The sequence below is a fragment of the Cajanus cajan genome, chromosome 6 (genome assembly GCF_000230855.2).
Source record: "Cajanus cajan strain Asha chromosome 6, NIPB_CcT2T_4, whole genome shotgun sequence".
NCBI classification, from domain to species: domain Eukaryota; kingdom Viridiplantae; phylum Streptophyta; class Magnoliopsida; order Fabales; family Fabaceae; genus Cajanus; species Cajanus cajan.
In genome coordinates, this window is record NC_138522.1 from 60,790,037 (window position 1) to 60,804,726 (window position 14,690).

General features: G+C 31.5%; 2 protein-coding genes across 2 annotated transcripts; one reads left to right on the plus strand and one right to left on the minus strand.

Moving 5' to 3' along the window:
- Positions 1 to 613: 613 nt before the first annotated feature.
- On the plus strand, positions 614 to 4,421 carry LOC109795664 (Protein prenylyltransferase superfamily protein). Its single transcript, XM_020355152.3, has 9 exons — positions 614 to 943; positions 1,142 to 1,206; positions 1,982 to 2,030; positions 2,639 to 2,733; positions 2,957 to 3,042; positions 3,156 to 3,215; positions 3,320 to 3,401; positions 3,597 to 3,710; positions 3,954 to 4,421. The coding sequence occupies exons 1-9, from the start codon at positions 757 to 759 to the stop codon at positions 4,122 to 4,124; spliced, it is 909 nt and encodes a 302-aa protein (XP_020210741.2). The 5' UTR covers positions 614 to 756; the 3' UTR covers positions 4,125 to 4,421.
- A 4,239-nt stretch (positions 4,422 to 8,660) lies between these two features.
- On the minus strand, positions 8,661 to 10,546 carry LOC109797159 (uncharacterized). The gene has a single exon (XM_020357098.3). The coding sequence runs from the start codon at positions 9,873 to 9,875 to the stop codon at positions 8,982 to 8,984; it is 894 nt and encodes a 297-aa protein (XP_020212687.1). The 5' UTR covers positions 9,876 to 10,546; the 3' UTR covers positions 8,661 to 8,981.
- Positions 10,547 to 14,690: the final 4,144 nt, after the last annotated feature.

Sequence of the window (14,690 nt, forward strand, 5' to 3'; positions counted from 1 at the left end):
AATCATTTATTTTTTTAAGTAATCATTCAATTATTTGTAAAATTATTTTTTTATAAAAAATAAATAAAAATATAAGTGTCTCGAATTCATAATTAGATTAAAAAAAATTAAAAAGTATATTATGATTAAAAACAATTATAAAACGTGAAAGAGACAATTATACATAAAGTAGTTAAAGAAACAAATTATTTTAAATAAAATAAACAAATAAAAAGAAAAAAGAGATGAAACCAAAATCAATTATAATGGTATAAGTTCTAAAAGATAAATAATCATAATAAAAATATAAACTAAAAACAGTTAGCAAAATAATTATTCCATTTATTTTTTTTTTGAAAATTTCCTTTATATAATAATAATGTTGATAAAATATAGAAGTGTAGATAGTACATAAGTATAGATAATATAGATTTAAATTATTTATCAAAAATTAAAAATGTTTATTTATTATAAAATTTAATTATATAAAAATTAGTATTTATCTTTACAATGAAAACACAAAAATATCAGTGACATAAAATCCTAAATAATCATACAGTTATTTAAAATTTAAAATTGTCTACCAGCATATAATTTTGTTAATTAAACATCGGTGATTAATATTTATTTTGATGTATAATTCCTGAAGCGGAAGCTGGAGTAGAAGTGCGATCCCAGTGTTTATGAGTATTTTTAATTTCTTTCTTGGTGAGTGGAGTACATACACATAGCCATCGAACAGATCGAAAATCCGTGCATCGATTAGTTGGATCTGCGATGGTTACCAAAACAGAGGAGACTCAACTCAACAGGCTCGAAAATCAGGTCGATAACGGCGGCGGCGGCGCGTGGGACTACCTCTGCCTTGTCAGGAAGCTCAAGGTTCGCCGTTCCGAAAAAGTTCTCAAGCACGGCCTCTCCATCTTGAACGACCCCAAACAACGATCCACTCTCGGCAACGAAGGTTACTTCCCTCACGCCACTGACCTAATTTTTGTTTTTACTCTTCAATTGTGTGATTCTCTTGTTTTTAATTTTACGCGGTGATGTTTGGAGCTTCTAATTGCGCTGTTTTGTTCTGTACCTCACTTCTTTTTTACTGCTATGCTTTAGTTGCAGGTCTACGTTTATTGAATTTGACTTTTGACTAATTTTTGTGCAGAATGGACCTTGTATGAGCAGGTTGCAGTTGCTGCTATGGATTGCCAAAGTCTCGACGTTGCCAAGGTTTCGATCTAAATTGGTTTTTTTTATTCTATTACTTTTTTCGTGTATTTGTAAATTGTATTGAATATAATAAAACAAAATGTAAACTCTTAGCCTCCTTTTGGTGAAATATAGTTGTTGGTATGAAAGTCGCTTGTATTGTAATGATGTAACTCAATCCGGAATCTTATGCACGGGTGAGTGTTATTGGTTGGAAATAGTTGTAGCTTTTATGTTTTATCCTTACTGGATTCTACTTTACTCTCTTGTCACTTGTGTTATGGAGATGCTGGTTATATGCACTTGGAGATTGTTGCTCACGAGTTCTACAGGGAATTATAAACTTCCTTGATGCATTTTGTTTTACTGCTGCATAAATGCATAATACTTGTATTTCATTACTTAACTTGTCAGGTAGTCATCTGCTGTCCTCGATTGTTGTCTGTTTTCTGGGTAGTGTATCGTTTGTTTTAAGTTTGAGTCTCTTTTGGCCCCTTTATTCTCTGTCAGCGGTGGATGGAGAAAAATAACGGCTTTCTGATCTGGCTATATGATATTATTCTTTCAGAATTTATTGTATCATTCTCGTTAAAATTTGGGCAAGATGTTTGATCTTGTTTGCTTTTTTGTAATTTCTGAGTCTGGAAAGTAATATACTGCTGAACTTTTATGGTGTCCATTATTTTCATGTTGCCAAAATTGAGCTTTTTCTGTTTTTGCCTCCTTCACATGCTACAAGAAACCATCTAGTTTGAGATTACGTCTTGAAGTTGATCATATTTTACTTCTATTTCAGGACTGTACAAAGGTTCTTCGGAAGAGATTCCCAGAGAGTAAAAGAGTTGGTAAGTTGATATTTTTAAATTGTCTGTCATTTCTCATGTTTGGATTTGAGTTCGTTAACTAAATAACACTATCTACACAACTCTTCCTGTGTTACTTACTCTACACCTAACTCCATATAAGCTTTAGGGGTGGGTGGTTGGGTCTCGGGTGGTGGATTAAGTTGCAGTACCTGAACTCAGATACACTACCGCCCACTTAATGTTCTGCTTAGGTGCAGATGTAACAGTTGTGTAGGTAACATTACTCTGGCTAAATGTTGGTGACACATGCCTTTTTATTGCCCAGTGATGTGTCTATGCTCCTATATATAGGCCATTGATAGGCTAAGAAACTATTTCTTTTGATGTTGCACTGATTGATCTGACTACATTTTTTTCCTGTCTTGTTTCCCTTACATTTTAAGCGATAGAACTATATGATAATTTTCCAAAAATACTTAACTGTAATGTTTACACTTGCGGATGACTAACTTGATTTGCATTCCATTCTTTCAAAAGGGATGCTATGTAATATAAATACATTACAAAGAAATCCCAATTTGTCTGTGCATGTGCATGCACCTGTTCACTCCAGGAAAAAAATGATTTGAGTTGACTAATTATTGCAGGTAGGCTGGAGGCAATGTTGCTTGAAGCAAAAGGGTCCTGGGAATTGGCAGAAAAGGCTTACACAAGCCTTTTGGAGGATAATCCCCTTGATCAAGTAAACTCACTTAATCTTGTGGGGAAACCAAATAGGGGAACTGTTGCTTAGTTACCCTGTGATGAAACAAAAATCTTATAATAGTGGCTTCTTCTTGTGTTTTGTTACTTTGATTTGATTTAATAACCTTTCAGTCTTACCATTAATTAGGCTAGGTTGCTTGAGTAAACAAAACCAAAAGCTATAGTGTTTATCTTTTTGGTGGTTTTTGATGTTTGTGCAGACCATTCATAAGAGGAGGGTGGCAATGGCAAAGGCACAAGGCAACATTTCTGTAGCTATTGAATGGCTTAATAAATATCTGGAAACGTGAGACAGATGTTAAAGTTTTTGTATTCTTCCAAAACTAAAATAAAAATGTAGTTTCTGATTTACATCAGAAAATAGAGTGTGTATCTGATTTCTTTTTCTCATTTTAACAGATTCATGGCAGATCATGATGCATGGAGAGAACTAGCTGAAATATACGTCTCCCTTCAAATGTTAGATTTTATTCTACCATTTATCTTCCCCTCTGCAACTGTAACAGTTATATTGCTAATTATATAGCTGCCTTTGTTTATTCGGCTTTCCCTTCTTGTGTTAGGTATAAACAAGCAGCATTTTGTTACGAGGAGTTGATATTATCTCAACCTACTGTTCCACTCTACCACTTAGCCTATGCTGATGTAAGTAACTTCTTTATGAAATGTGGTTACTCTATTTTGGTCAAATCAAGTTTTTCTCCTCCTTTCTTTTCTTAGCTCCCATAGTAGTAACAAGGCACAGAAAACATTGCATGCTAGATGTGTATGGGAGTAACATAGCAAGAGTCTTACTTTTTTATTGCACAAGTACGTTTTCTTGACCTATGGCATTTCCAGGTGCTTTATACGCTTGGTGGATTAGAAAACCTCCAAACTGCAAAGAAATACTACGCATCTGCTATTGACTTGACTGGAGGCAAAAATACCAGAGCACTCTTTGGTATATGCTTGGTAAGATCTTCTTTGAGTTTTCTTTGTGTATGAATTGACTATAATTGTTTTAATTTGGAAGTTGATTGAACCTTGCCTTTCTTGGTTAAAATGAAAGTCATTATTTAGTTTTGCTTTGGTAGATTTCAGTTTTTCCTTCATAGATTGTTGATTTTCTCCTTAACAACTTAGGATCCCTGGATTCTTTTTTACGAAACTATTCATTTATATGCCTGAAATGTTAGTTTTGCTCTTGTTCTCCAGTGCACCTCTGCTATTACACAGCTTACAAAAGGGAAAAACAAGGAGGACAAAGAAGGGTCACAGTTGCAATCTCTAGCAGCCAAAGTATTGGAGAAAGAATACAAGCAGAGAGCTCCCGACAAACTTCCTCAACTTACGACTGCCTTAAAGAGTTTAACATTGTCATCATGATGCAGCCTCTCTTAAAGATTATTATTTAGTTACTTTTTGACATTTTCTCAGATTGTTGTCGGCTTGAATCAATATACTTAGTTTTCCTCAGTTATTTTCTTTCCAATATTAAAATGATAATTCATATTGTTCTGCATTTTACCTTCGATAATGAATATTGATTGAAAGACATGTAAAGTTTTAGATGGCCCTGTGGATCTAAATGTGTGTCATAGCTTTCCTAATGCATAGGATGGGGCATACTTTGTTTTTGAACCTTTTTTGTTTCATTGGCTATACAAATTAAGTTAAAGATTATCCCTGGCCCCACGTTTAAGTTAATCATTTTCTTCAGGGTTTCGTTTAGCACTAATTGTAATATCATGCTTTGATGTAGCCCGTTGTATTGCAAATCGATCCCATTGGGGCTACAGAATTTGCACTTTGCAATAGCAGAAAGTCACATGCCGATCACTCAACTTAACCTGATTTTAGCATCAAATATTTGTTCCTTCAACGCGTGTTCTCTTGGATGAACTTATTTTAAAGATTTGTTTTTATAGTTTCTTGATATAGTTCTTGGATTTTTTTTTTTTTTAATTGTTATATTCACACAAGTTTAGGGAACACGCATTTGAGTAACTAACTTAATTACATGTTTATTTGATAATTATTACCCGAATGTTTATATGATAAGCGTTTAATTCAGTAAGCATGTTTTGATAAGTTTATTTAAATATGTAAAACAAAGTTTAGAGGAATACCACAAGTCCCTTTTATAAATTTAAATAAATTTGTAAAAGTTCTTTAAAAAATATGTAGACTCATAGTCAAACTCAAGATGACACCACTTGGCTCCCACTTTGTGCTTCAAAAAGAATGTGCTTAATTGAACTTAACTTTTTTAAAAGAAAAAAATTCAAAATAAGTTTATAAATGATACATATATCTATATTTTGTCATTGAAAAATTGCAGCTAGATACTGTTGTAATGGAAGGGCTTGTACGCAATAAAAACTGAATGTGATTGTTTAAAATTTAAATTGCAGGAGTGATTGGATTTAAACCGCAGGAAGTGAAGTGATCAGTTGTTTTTTGTAGTGAAGCAATGCCAGAAACTCAAGTAATAGTTGAGAAGGCACGAGACATGAGACATGGTGTGTATGGTGAAATTGTCGGAAAGGTTAACGACAGAAGGAGGGAGGAGATTTTAATGATGCATGCATATGGGGCATGAAATATTAAGTTAAAAAACGACCACCTGCTGCTAGTGTGCTACTGCTATATATCTCAAGGTTGAAGAGTGTTGACGTACGAATTGCAGCTTTTTAGGGTCTCCCATCCCAATCCCATGGGGCATGCATCCATGCCAGACGCTATTATGTTGCCTGCAGAGTGCAGACCCACCCTACCTTTTTACTAAAAGTTGCTACTACTTTTGGTCTACTGCTCCTCTTGTCAATTCCATTTCAGTGCACTTGTCATGTGAGTAATCATTTAATACAACTCCATTTTTCATTAAAATATCAAATAGTGATATTATATCTTTAGAAAGTACTGTCTCTTAATGGAAAGTTAAGAACCAACACTATGAAAGATATTGAAATTTATTTAAAGAATTATCTTTTTAATAAATATTTTTTCATACACATTCCGAAATTGAACTTAAGGAATGGACAAGGAAACAATATTATTTATCAATCGAACTACACTATACTGGTAAACAGATATATCTATTCTGTATAATTCAGATGTAACATTTGCCTTCTCTTGCTCTTCGGGTAAAATCCAAATGTTACACTGAAATTATGATTATTTTAATTTAATTTATATGAACAGTCAATATGATATCTAATAACAATTCACTCTTCTGTCATATTATATTACTAAATAAAATGATGCGATGGTAATAACATAATTTTTTTTATAGAATGCCTTAATAAAAAATCTAATTCTATACTTTTTGTTGTAGTAGACCGAGTGTGTTTTTGAAATTTAATTTTGAATGTAACCCGAATCTATCGGATCCCTTCCTTTTATTTATTGCTAGCCCTTAAATTGTTTTCTAGCCCTCAAATTAAAATCGGAGTAGGAATGGATCTTTTCTAATACATTTTTGTTGGATGAGATCTCATATAATTTTTTTTCATAAATTTTACTAGTATAATAAATCTTTACTATAAAGGATTTAAGGATAAAATTTTAACACTTTGAGAATCTCAACAAAAAAAAAAAAAAAAACAGGAGTAAAGTTGGTGTTTAATTACAGCTACAGTGTCATAGGGAGCGGAAAATGGGAATGTGAGGTCGTGACTCATGCACGTCCTATACGACAAACAAGCCTGAAATAGATTCCCAAAACTAGTGAATTATTTATTCTTCATGATGTCAATTCCAATGAAAATGACTTCATAACTGTCACGTCAATTCACAGATTCCCTCATTTCCGTTGCAATTAATGTCCCATTGTACAATTATATTCTTTGCTCGAGTTGAATATATTCAAAATTTTATGTATTCGTCGACAAATTATATTACCACTTTGTGTCAAATAACTGTGTGCTCCTACTCCTATTCATTCTGTATTCATAAAATAAAATTTAGAAAAATGCCTCCATATCTGGAGATAGGGTAACCCCCGTTAAAAAAAAAATAAAAATTAACCCTTATCTTAGCACCATAGGATTCTTTCTAGTCGTTAAATGGAAAAAAGAAATAAATAGAGCCAGCAACCTGTAATAACTTCATTAACATAGCCTTTATTCCGGTCAATTACTATAGCCTACTCAAAAGACTTTTTTAAGACAAGAAAACCTATAACTCTGTTTCTAAGAAATTGAGGGACACCTTATGTTGGAATATAAATAAAGTCTCGTATGGATAAAATAAGAAGAAAAAAATTATAAAATATATACATACTTCATTGATTAAGAAATCTTTTGGATGATAAGTAAAAATAAATTCATAAGAGACTAAATCTAAAATAGACAATATCTCACTATTATAAAGTTAGATAAATATTAATAAAATAATTCTAATAATGATATTAAAGTTGTCGTTAGTTGAATTCGCTGAGAATCAATAAGTTATAATAAAAAGTAATAAGTGATAATTTTTGTTGAATGAGAGATTAGATCCATTATTTAAGAGAAAGATTGTTAAGATACAAATAAGGTCTCATATCAATAAAATAAGAAGAAAAAAATAACTTGATCAAAAGCAAAATTATAAAAATTTATATTTAAAACAAATAATATCTAACTATTATGAAACTGTGTAAAATTATCTTATAAAAAATAACAAAATTATAATATTCTCTTCTTAATATAAATTTTTTTCTGAGATAAATACGGACAAAATAATCCTTACAATCACTTCATGCTAGATGAAGGATTAAATACATTAAATACATTAAATTACATTACAAGTTGCCAATAACTTAACTATGAAGAACAAACTCCTAAGGGCATTTAACAGGATACTTGACTAGATGATTGACAACCATGATACTTTTGTTAACTGAACATTCCAAGTAACCTCTGCTAGCAGCAGGTATATATATTCAAAAGGCTTTAAAGGTATCCAATTTGGCGATGGCCACAAAAGATGGAAAAAGGTATAGGTGTGGATGACATGCCTTAGAGCGTTAGTACATGTGTGCACGTATGCGTGTTATTATTTATTCATGATTTAAGGAATAAGGTAGTCAACAAAATATTCACATGCCAAGATTAACAACAGTATAAAAAATATTCCGCAGTGCTAAAAAAAATAATGCCAGAGGATCAGCAAAAGTGTGAGGGTTATAGCTTGAGAAGGACTACCATAGTGCTACTGTTTTGACAAAAATATTATGCCAAGAATGAGATAATGAATTCAAATAAGCAATTGTTTAACGTGCAAAGTTCAAAAAAATCTTTGATATGAGATTTGTAACTGAAATTGCAGACATCATCATTGTTAACAAACGGCATGGCCAAAAGAGAATGTTCATATAACATTAGAGGTCAATGAACGGACAATATCTTATCCTGTTTAGCAGCATAAAGATTTTGAATGTGCAATAATGATTCACAAGCCATGGTAGACAGCAGACTGACAATTGCCTTCAGAGAGAGTAAAATAAATTGGTATTTGGCCTACCCGCACATAAATATATTTGGCCAGACTCTCGTATCAAATTTCCTAATTATTATCAGACATCAAAGTGTAGGCCATTCTATTAAGGCAAAAAGTATTTATATTCATACCCCATGCATAGCGCATAAAATAAGTAATCAAGTATAAATCCTCTAATAGCTTCACCGTCTCAGTTCCTGAAATATGGAAGAAACTCTCCAATGGTTGCTAAAAAAATAGTTTTAGCATTCGTTGTAATTTGGTGATCTTACACCCACTCACCACCTTCCTCAGTCCTCTTCAACCTTATCTATGCTAAAAATATTTGTTGTGCCTTCATAGTAATCGTGAATTACCAATTTGGAGTAACAGCCTTACATATTTGATGCAATAAATCCTCGATGCTAACAGATAAAATATATGACAACCCAGAACAGGGAATAGCAAGTATATACTAATAATTAAAAGAGAATAAAAATGTACTTGAATAACACAGAAAGAGGAAAGATACTGTAAACTTTGTAGTTTTAATAATATGAACCAAAAGTTAACACTTGAAGACAAATGTACAACATTTGGGGGGATAAGTCTCCGATCTGTTCAAATGGCTCAGCTAAATTGAAGATATGAATTTAAAAGGGAAAATGAGAGGAACAAAAGGACTCATTTTTACTCAACTATGTTTCAATCACATGGTTGATAAATCAAAATCCACAGGGAGGTCTGTTAGTACTCAATATGTGATGGATTTCTGCATATCTACTGGTTCTTCCAAGCATGCAATATAAGTGAGAAACCAAGACCCTGCAATTTGGTCTCAGGAAATCTCTCAGAGAAAGACCACGCCAAATCAGATGGCGGTTGGCTAGCCCACAACTTGTCCACGGCAGAGAGGCATGTCTTGAACATAAAGACAGCGTCTCCAAGGGATGTACCAAAGAGCCAATTGTGAACATCCCAGAAAACTTCCACAGCAAGGCCATCCACCAGGATGGTATGATTCCCCCTGAACTTCCATCTCAACCGCTTCACTTGCATCACAGTTTTGCTGTCTATGCGAATTACAAGGCTTGGATCACTAACACTTGCAGTGTCACATTCAATCACAAGATCATGAATATGGCCATTGTCACAAAACACAGCCTTGGTACCATACAACTTCTTACCAAAAACGTGTTCTTTCTTGGCAACCAAAACTGCATTGTGGGGTAATGGGTTAGCATTGGTCTTCTTGATAGCTTCTTTCCTCAAATCCCCAAGAAGAAGAACCATTTGTCCATCCACAACAGCTCCTACATAAAATCCCCCCGATGGTTCTGGTCCAGAACCAAATTTAGCCGAAGAAAGATCCCAATACACATCAACTTTACAAGAATGAACCTCAAGACTCTTACAACCTCTCCTCTTGGAGAACCCCCACGGTTTGATATCCACCTTACAAAGACTCTGGCTTGAAGAATCGTCGATCCCAACACTAAGGCTTTGCCCCATCAAATTCTTACTCCATGTGACAGTAATCAGGCAAGTACTACCACCAAGCCTGCATTGATAAACACAAGTAACCACATTCTGGGCACTTTTATTAGCGCTTGAAGACGAAGAATCCGCCACTTGAACACCATTTTCACCAAAACAAGAAGGAAAATCCTTCATCTTTTTTGCATCAATTAGCAAGCTTTTTTCCTCTGGGTTCTTTTAACAAACAGATGGAACCCAGTTTGAAGTGGACAAAAACACTCACTCAAAAACAAGGTGGAACTCACAGAAAGCAAGCTGGGACAACAGACCCTTACCTTAACTTAATCAGAAAAACCCATCAAGCAGTGATTTTGAATACGGAGTTAGAACCCATGAGTCCAAATTGAGAGATAGAGAGCGGGTTCAAGACAAATTTAGAGAATGTAGAGAGTTAAACAGCTCAGACCCCAGAGAGAAGAAGCAGACAAAAAAGCAAATTTTTTTCACTATCAATGTCTCTGCGTTACTAACTATTGAAATTTTTTAAGGAAAAAGAAAACCCAAGAGCCAAAAAGAAGAAGAAGAAGAGGCAGCAGAATAGATTAGAATATAACACAAAATGAAAAGAACCTTAAGATGGCGACGCTAAGAAGCAAAATAACGGAAACTGGGTACTGTGGTGACCGGCGAATGAAGGTTACTCGTATCACGATGGAAGGTGAAAAGAAATAGTGAGAACAAGCTTTTTACCTGACACGACACGAAGAAGAGAGGAAAAGAACGTGAAACTTAACTGCATCATTCATCAAAAAATCCAATGAGACACTGTTCAATGCCCATGTGTACTATGCACGCAAACACCAATCAATGTCTTTCCATCTTGCGTGTATTTATGTTTTTTGTTTTTATATATACAGTTTCATGTGAGGAATAGAAAATAGAATGCGTTATAATATTTTTAACTTTATTTTCTTTGATGTTAAAAATAAAAAATGTATATTATTAATTAATAAAACTTAGATTAAATTATATTTTTATTTTTAAAATGTTAATTTTGGATCTTTATCTCTTAAATTTAGGTGAATTTAATTTTTTTAAATATTTTTTTTATTGATTTAAGACTTGAAACTTGTCTAATAAGATTTGTTTACATGAAAATCATTCAATGCAATTAAAATTCAAATCAAATATATTATAAACATGGTGAAAATAAAAAATTTCAAAAAATATTTATTTTTTATTATTTTCTAATTATTTATGAGATATATTATACAATTCTTTTTAAAATTTAGATATTAATTATATTTCATAATTTTTCTTATACGTGAATCTAATGCTATAATTTTTCTATTTTAAATCAATCAATTGATTCAAAATTATATTACAAATTAAAATTAATAATTATTTTAAAAAGATTAAATTCACTTTAGTATAAAAAATAAAAGACTAAAATGAACATTGTAATTGATAAAGGATCAAAAATAAATTTTTAAAAAATAAAATAAAGAATCAAAAGTATAATTTAATTAAAAAATTATATTAATTTTTTATATTTTTAATTGATGTAATTCTAATATATTAGTGACGTCCTATTTAATGATAATAGTGTAGAGACACGTGACATTTACGAGATATATATTATTTTTATATATTTTAAAATAAAATGTGTCTTTTTTATGATTTTGTTATTTATATGAAAAAATATAAAATGAAAAGGTAAAATTTTAGTTTATTTTATGTATTTATAGGATATTTTTTGAGAAAAATTGAATTTGTATCATATTACATATTTTGCTAGAAACTTATTTATAGTTTTGTTGAACTTGAAAATGAAAAATAAATAGTGAACACAATAATACTGTTTGTGCAAAGAACTGAATAATTTTCAGGCATAAAAGAGTATTATAATCTAAAAAATTACTATTAGATTTGTTTAAATATTGTTATTTTTATTTTTATGAATTAATCGATCTAAATCAGAAAAACTGTAAACATGGTAATCACATTTTTTTATATATAAATGATATATATAATATCGTGTTATAATTCAAGTTATACAAAATATTTTTTTATCAAATTTATTATTCAGTATATTTTATTTTATTCAAATATGCTAATTGTACATATTTAAATAATTACTTGTTTAACTAAATTTATAAATATATTAATTAAAGTTACCTTAATTGTTTTTATTCAGTATACCATAAAATAAAAAAAAAAAAAAGAACAATGGTTTATATACCATAACAGTTAATTTTGATGAAATATATTATTATTAATATTAATTAATTATTTCATAATTTTATTCATTTAATTCTAATCAAATTACAAAAAAAAAAATACTAATCAAAATTATCTTAATCATATAATTATTATAATAAAAGAAATATAAATAATAATGATTTGCATACTATAATATTAACTGTTTTTTTTTATTAAATTTATTCATTATACTATAAATATTTGAATTTTTATAAACGTGACACATGTCATTTGAATTTCTGTAAATATGATACGTAGATTCACAATTGTGTTATTATATGATATGATATAATTTCATGTGATCTATTCATTTCATTATTTTTTTCATAAATAAAAATAATAAATATTTTAAATAGTTATTATAAAAATTAATTAAAATATTAAAAACAATAATGTATAATTTGTGGGTTATAATATAATTTTCTTAAAACTAGTAGGGTAATTTAATTAAATTCTACTTTTAATATATTTTAATAAAAAAAATCTGTCACACATTACATTTTAACAATTTTTTTTATTTCTCTGTTATTTTTATAAAATTTTATGCAAATTGCAAAAGTACTAACTATAATGTAACATTTCTCGATCACAAACAGTTCCTAGGACGTGGACCACATAACATTAGGTCGTGGAAATGCAGACCATGTTTAACATGACGTGTCATAGTAATCAACGATACCAGTACTTTTAATTTTTAAAACTTTTAATGCCTGTTTTGAGTGAAAATAATATAACAAAACAAAAAACAAAGAAAGAAAAATATAAATCTGTTTTGCACAACTATTCTCATTTATTAAAAAAAAAATTAGTAGATTTTCAACTGCACCTTTAATCTTATTACAATAAGAGTGTGTTTGATAAAATAAAAATTTATGAACTTTTTGACTGGTTTATATTAGTATACATTTTATTTAATATTATTTTTAAGATATAATAGGTATCTTTGTCCAAGTCTTTATAGTTTATCATGGCATTAGGAGCATGATCTAATTCAAACATGGAGAATAAAATACCTCAAACAATGGACCAAAGCCTTTCACTATCACCCCATCATCACCTTATCATCTAAATCCATTGGATAACCCAGACACATCATTGGTAGTTGTACCTCTCATTGGAGCAAACTATCGTAACTGGTTAAGATCGGTGAAAACTGGTTTGTGTGCGAGACCAAGTTGGGTTTTGTGAATGGGGCGCAATCAAGAAGCTGTTGTAATCGTTACCAGAATCTCATGCTTTGGAGAAAGCTGACTCCATGGTCATCGCATAGATCATCAGCTTAATAGATCCCTCATTACATGGTAGAATATCACATGTTGCAACAACAAGAGATGTTTGACTTGACTTGGAACAAAGATTTGCTTAAACCAACGCACCATGCATTCATCAATTTTGGAAAACTCCGAGTTTGATTCAACAAGAACCCAACATGACCCGTAAATGAATATTATAGCAAATTCAAGAGCCTCAAAGATGAGCTTAGTGAACAACAACCATTATCGGATTGCATGCGTGAAGCTAGAAGCAACTTTTACAAAGGGAAGAAGACAATCATGTTCATCTCTTTCTTGGTGGTCTTGATGGAGATCTCTTTGTTCACATCAAGGGAACCATTCTTAACACAGATCCTCTGCCATCGCTTAGGAAAGTGTTTAACCACATATTGAGGGAAGAAAGCAAGAAACATGTTCAGTCTTTCATTCTTTTAAACAGGAAAACCAAGGATGAACCAAGAGTAAGATGCAACCATTGTGGGAAACTTGGACATGATAAGTCTAGGTGCTTTGAAATAATTGGTTACCCTTCTCATTGGGACACTCGTAGAACCAAGAAAGTTGGCAACAAACCCAACGAAAACTCAATAGGAAGTGCCAAATTTGCTTGGGCAAAAGGAAATCAAAGCAACACCACAAGCCAAGAGCACGCAAACCATGCTTCACAAGGAAAGAAGAGCAACAAATGAGTAAAGGGTAGCAACTCTTATAGTAATTACAAGTGGATCTTGGATAGTGGAGCATCACATCGTATGACTCCATTATACCCGGTTCTAAGAGATTGCACAAATTGGCTCAGCCACTATAGATTGCCATACCCACTAGAAACATTGTCATGGTTCACGAAGCTGGGATAGTATTTCTCAGTGTGGAAATAAAATTACATGATGTTTTGCTTGTACCCGAATTTAATTGCAATCTTTTATCTGTTCACAAACTCACTTGTGACTTAAATTGTATAGCCAGTTACTCTGCTGATGATTGTGATATACAGGACCAAACAATGAAGAGGAAGATTGGATCCAATGACTTGCATGAGGGGTCTTATGTACTTAAGGTCAAAGCAAGTGGCTTCTCATCATCAGCAATGTCAGAGGATTTTAATGTCACTTGGCATGCTAGGATGGGGTATACTTGTAATCAAAATTTGTCCAAGCTTTCACATGTTCTTAACACTCATTTTGATAACAATAAGATAGAATGTTGTGATGTATGTCATCATAATGCAGACCCTCTTTTCCATTGAGCAGTAATAAAGCAGAAAAATCCTTTGATTTAATTCATTGTGATCTTTGGGGAAGATATGCTACTATATCACATAATAGTGCTTACCATTTCTTTAAAATATTGGATCACTATTCTAGGGTTTTGTGGGTATACCTTTTAAAGGAAAAGTCATAAATTATCACTTAATTAAATTTTGTAAAATGCTACAAATCCAATTTGATGTTAAGGTGAAAGTCATTTGCATAGA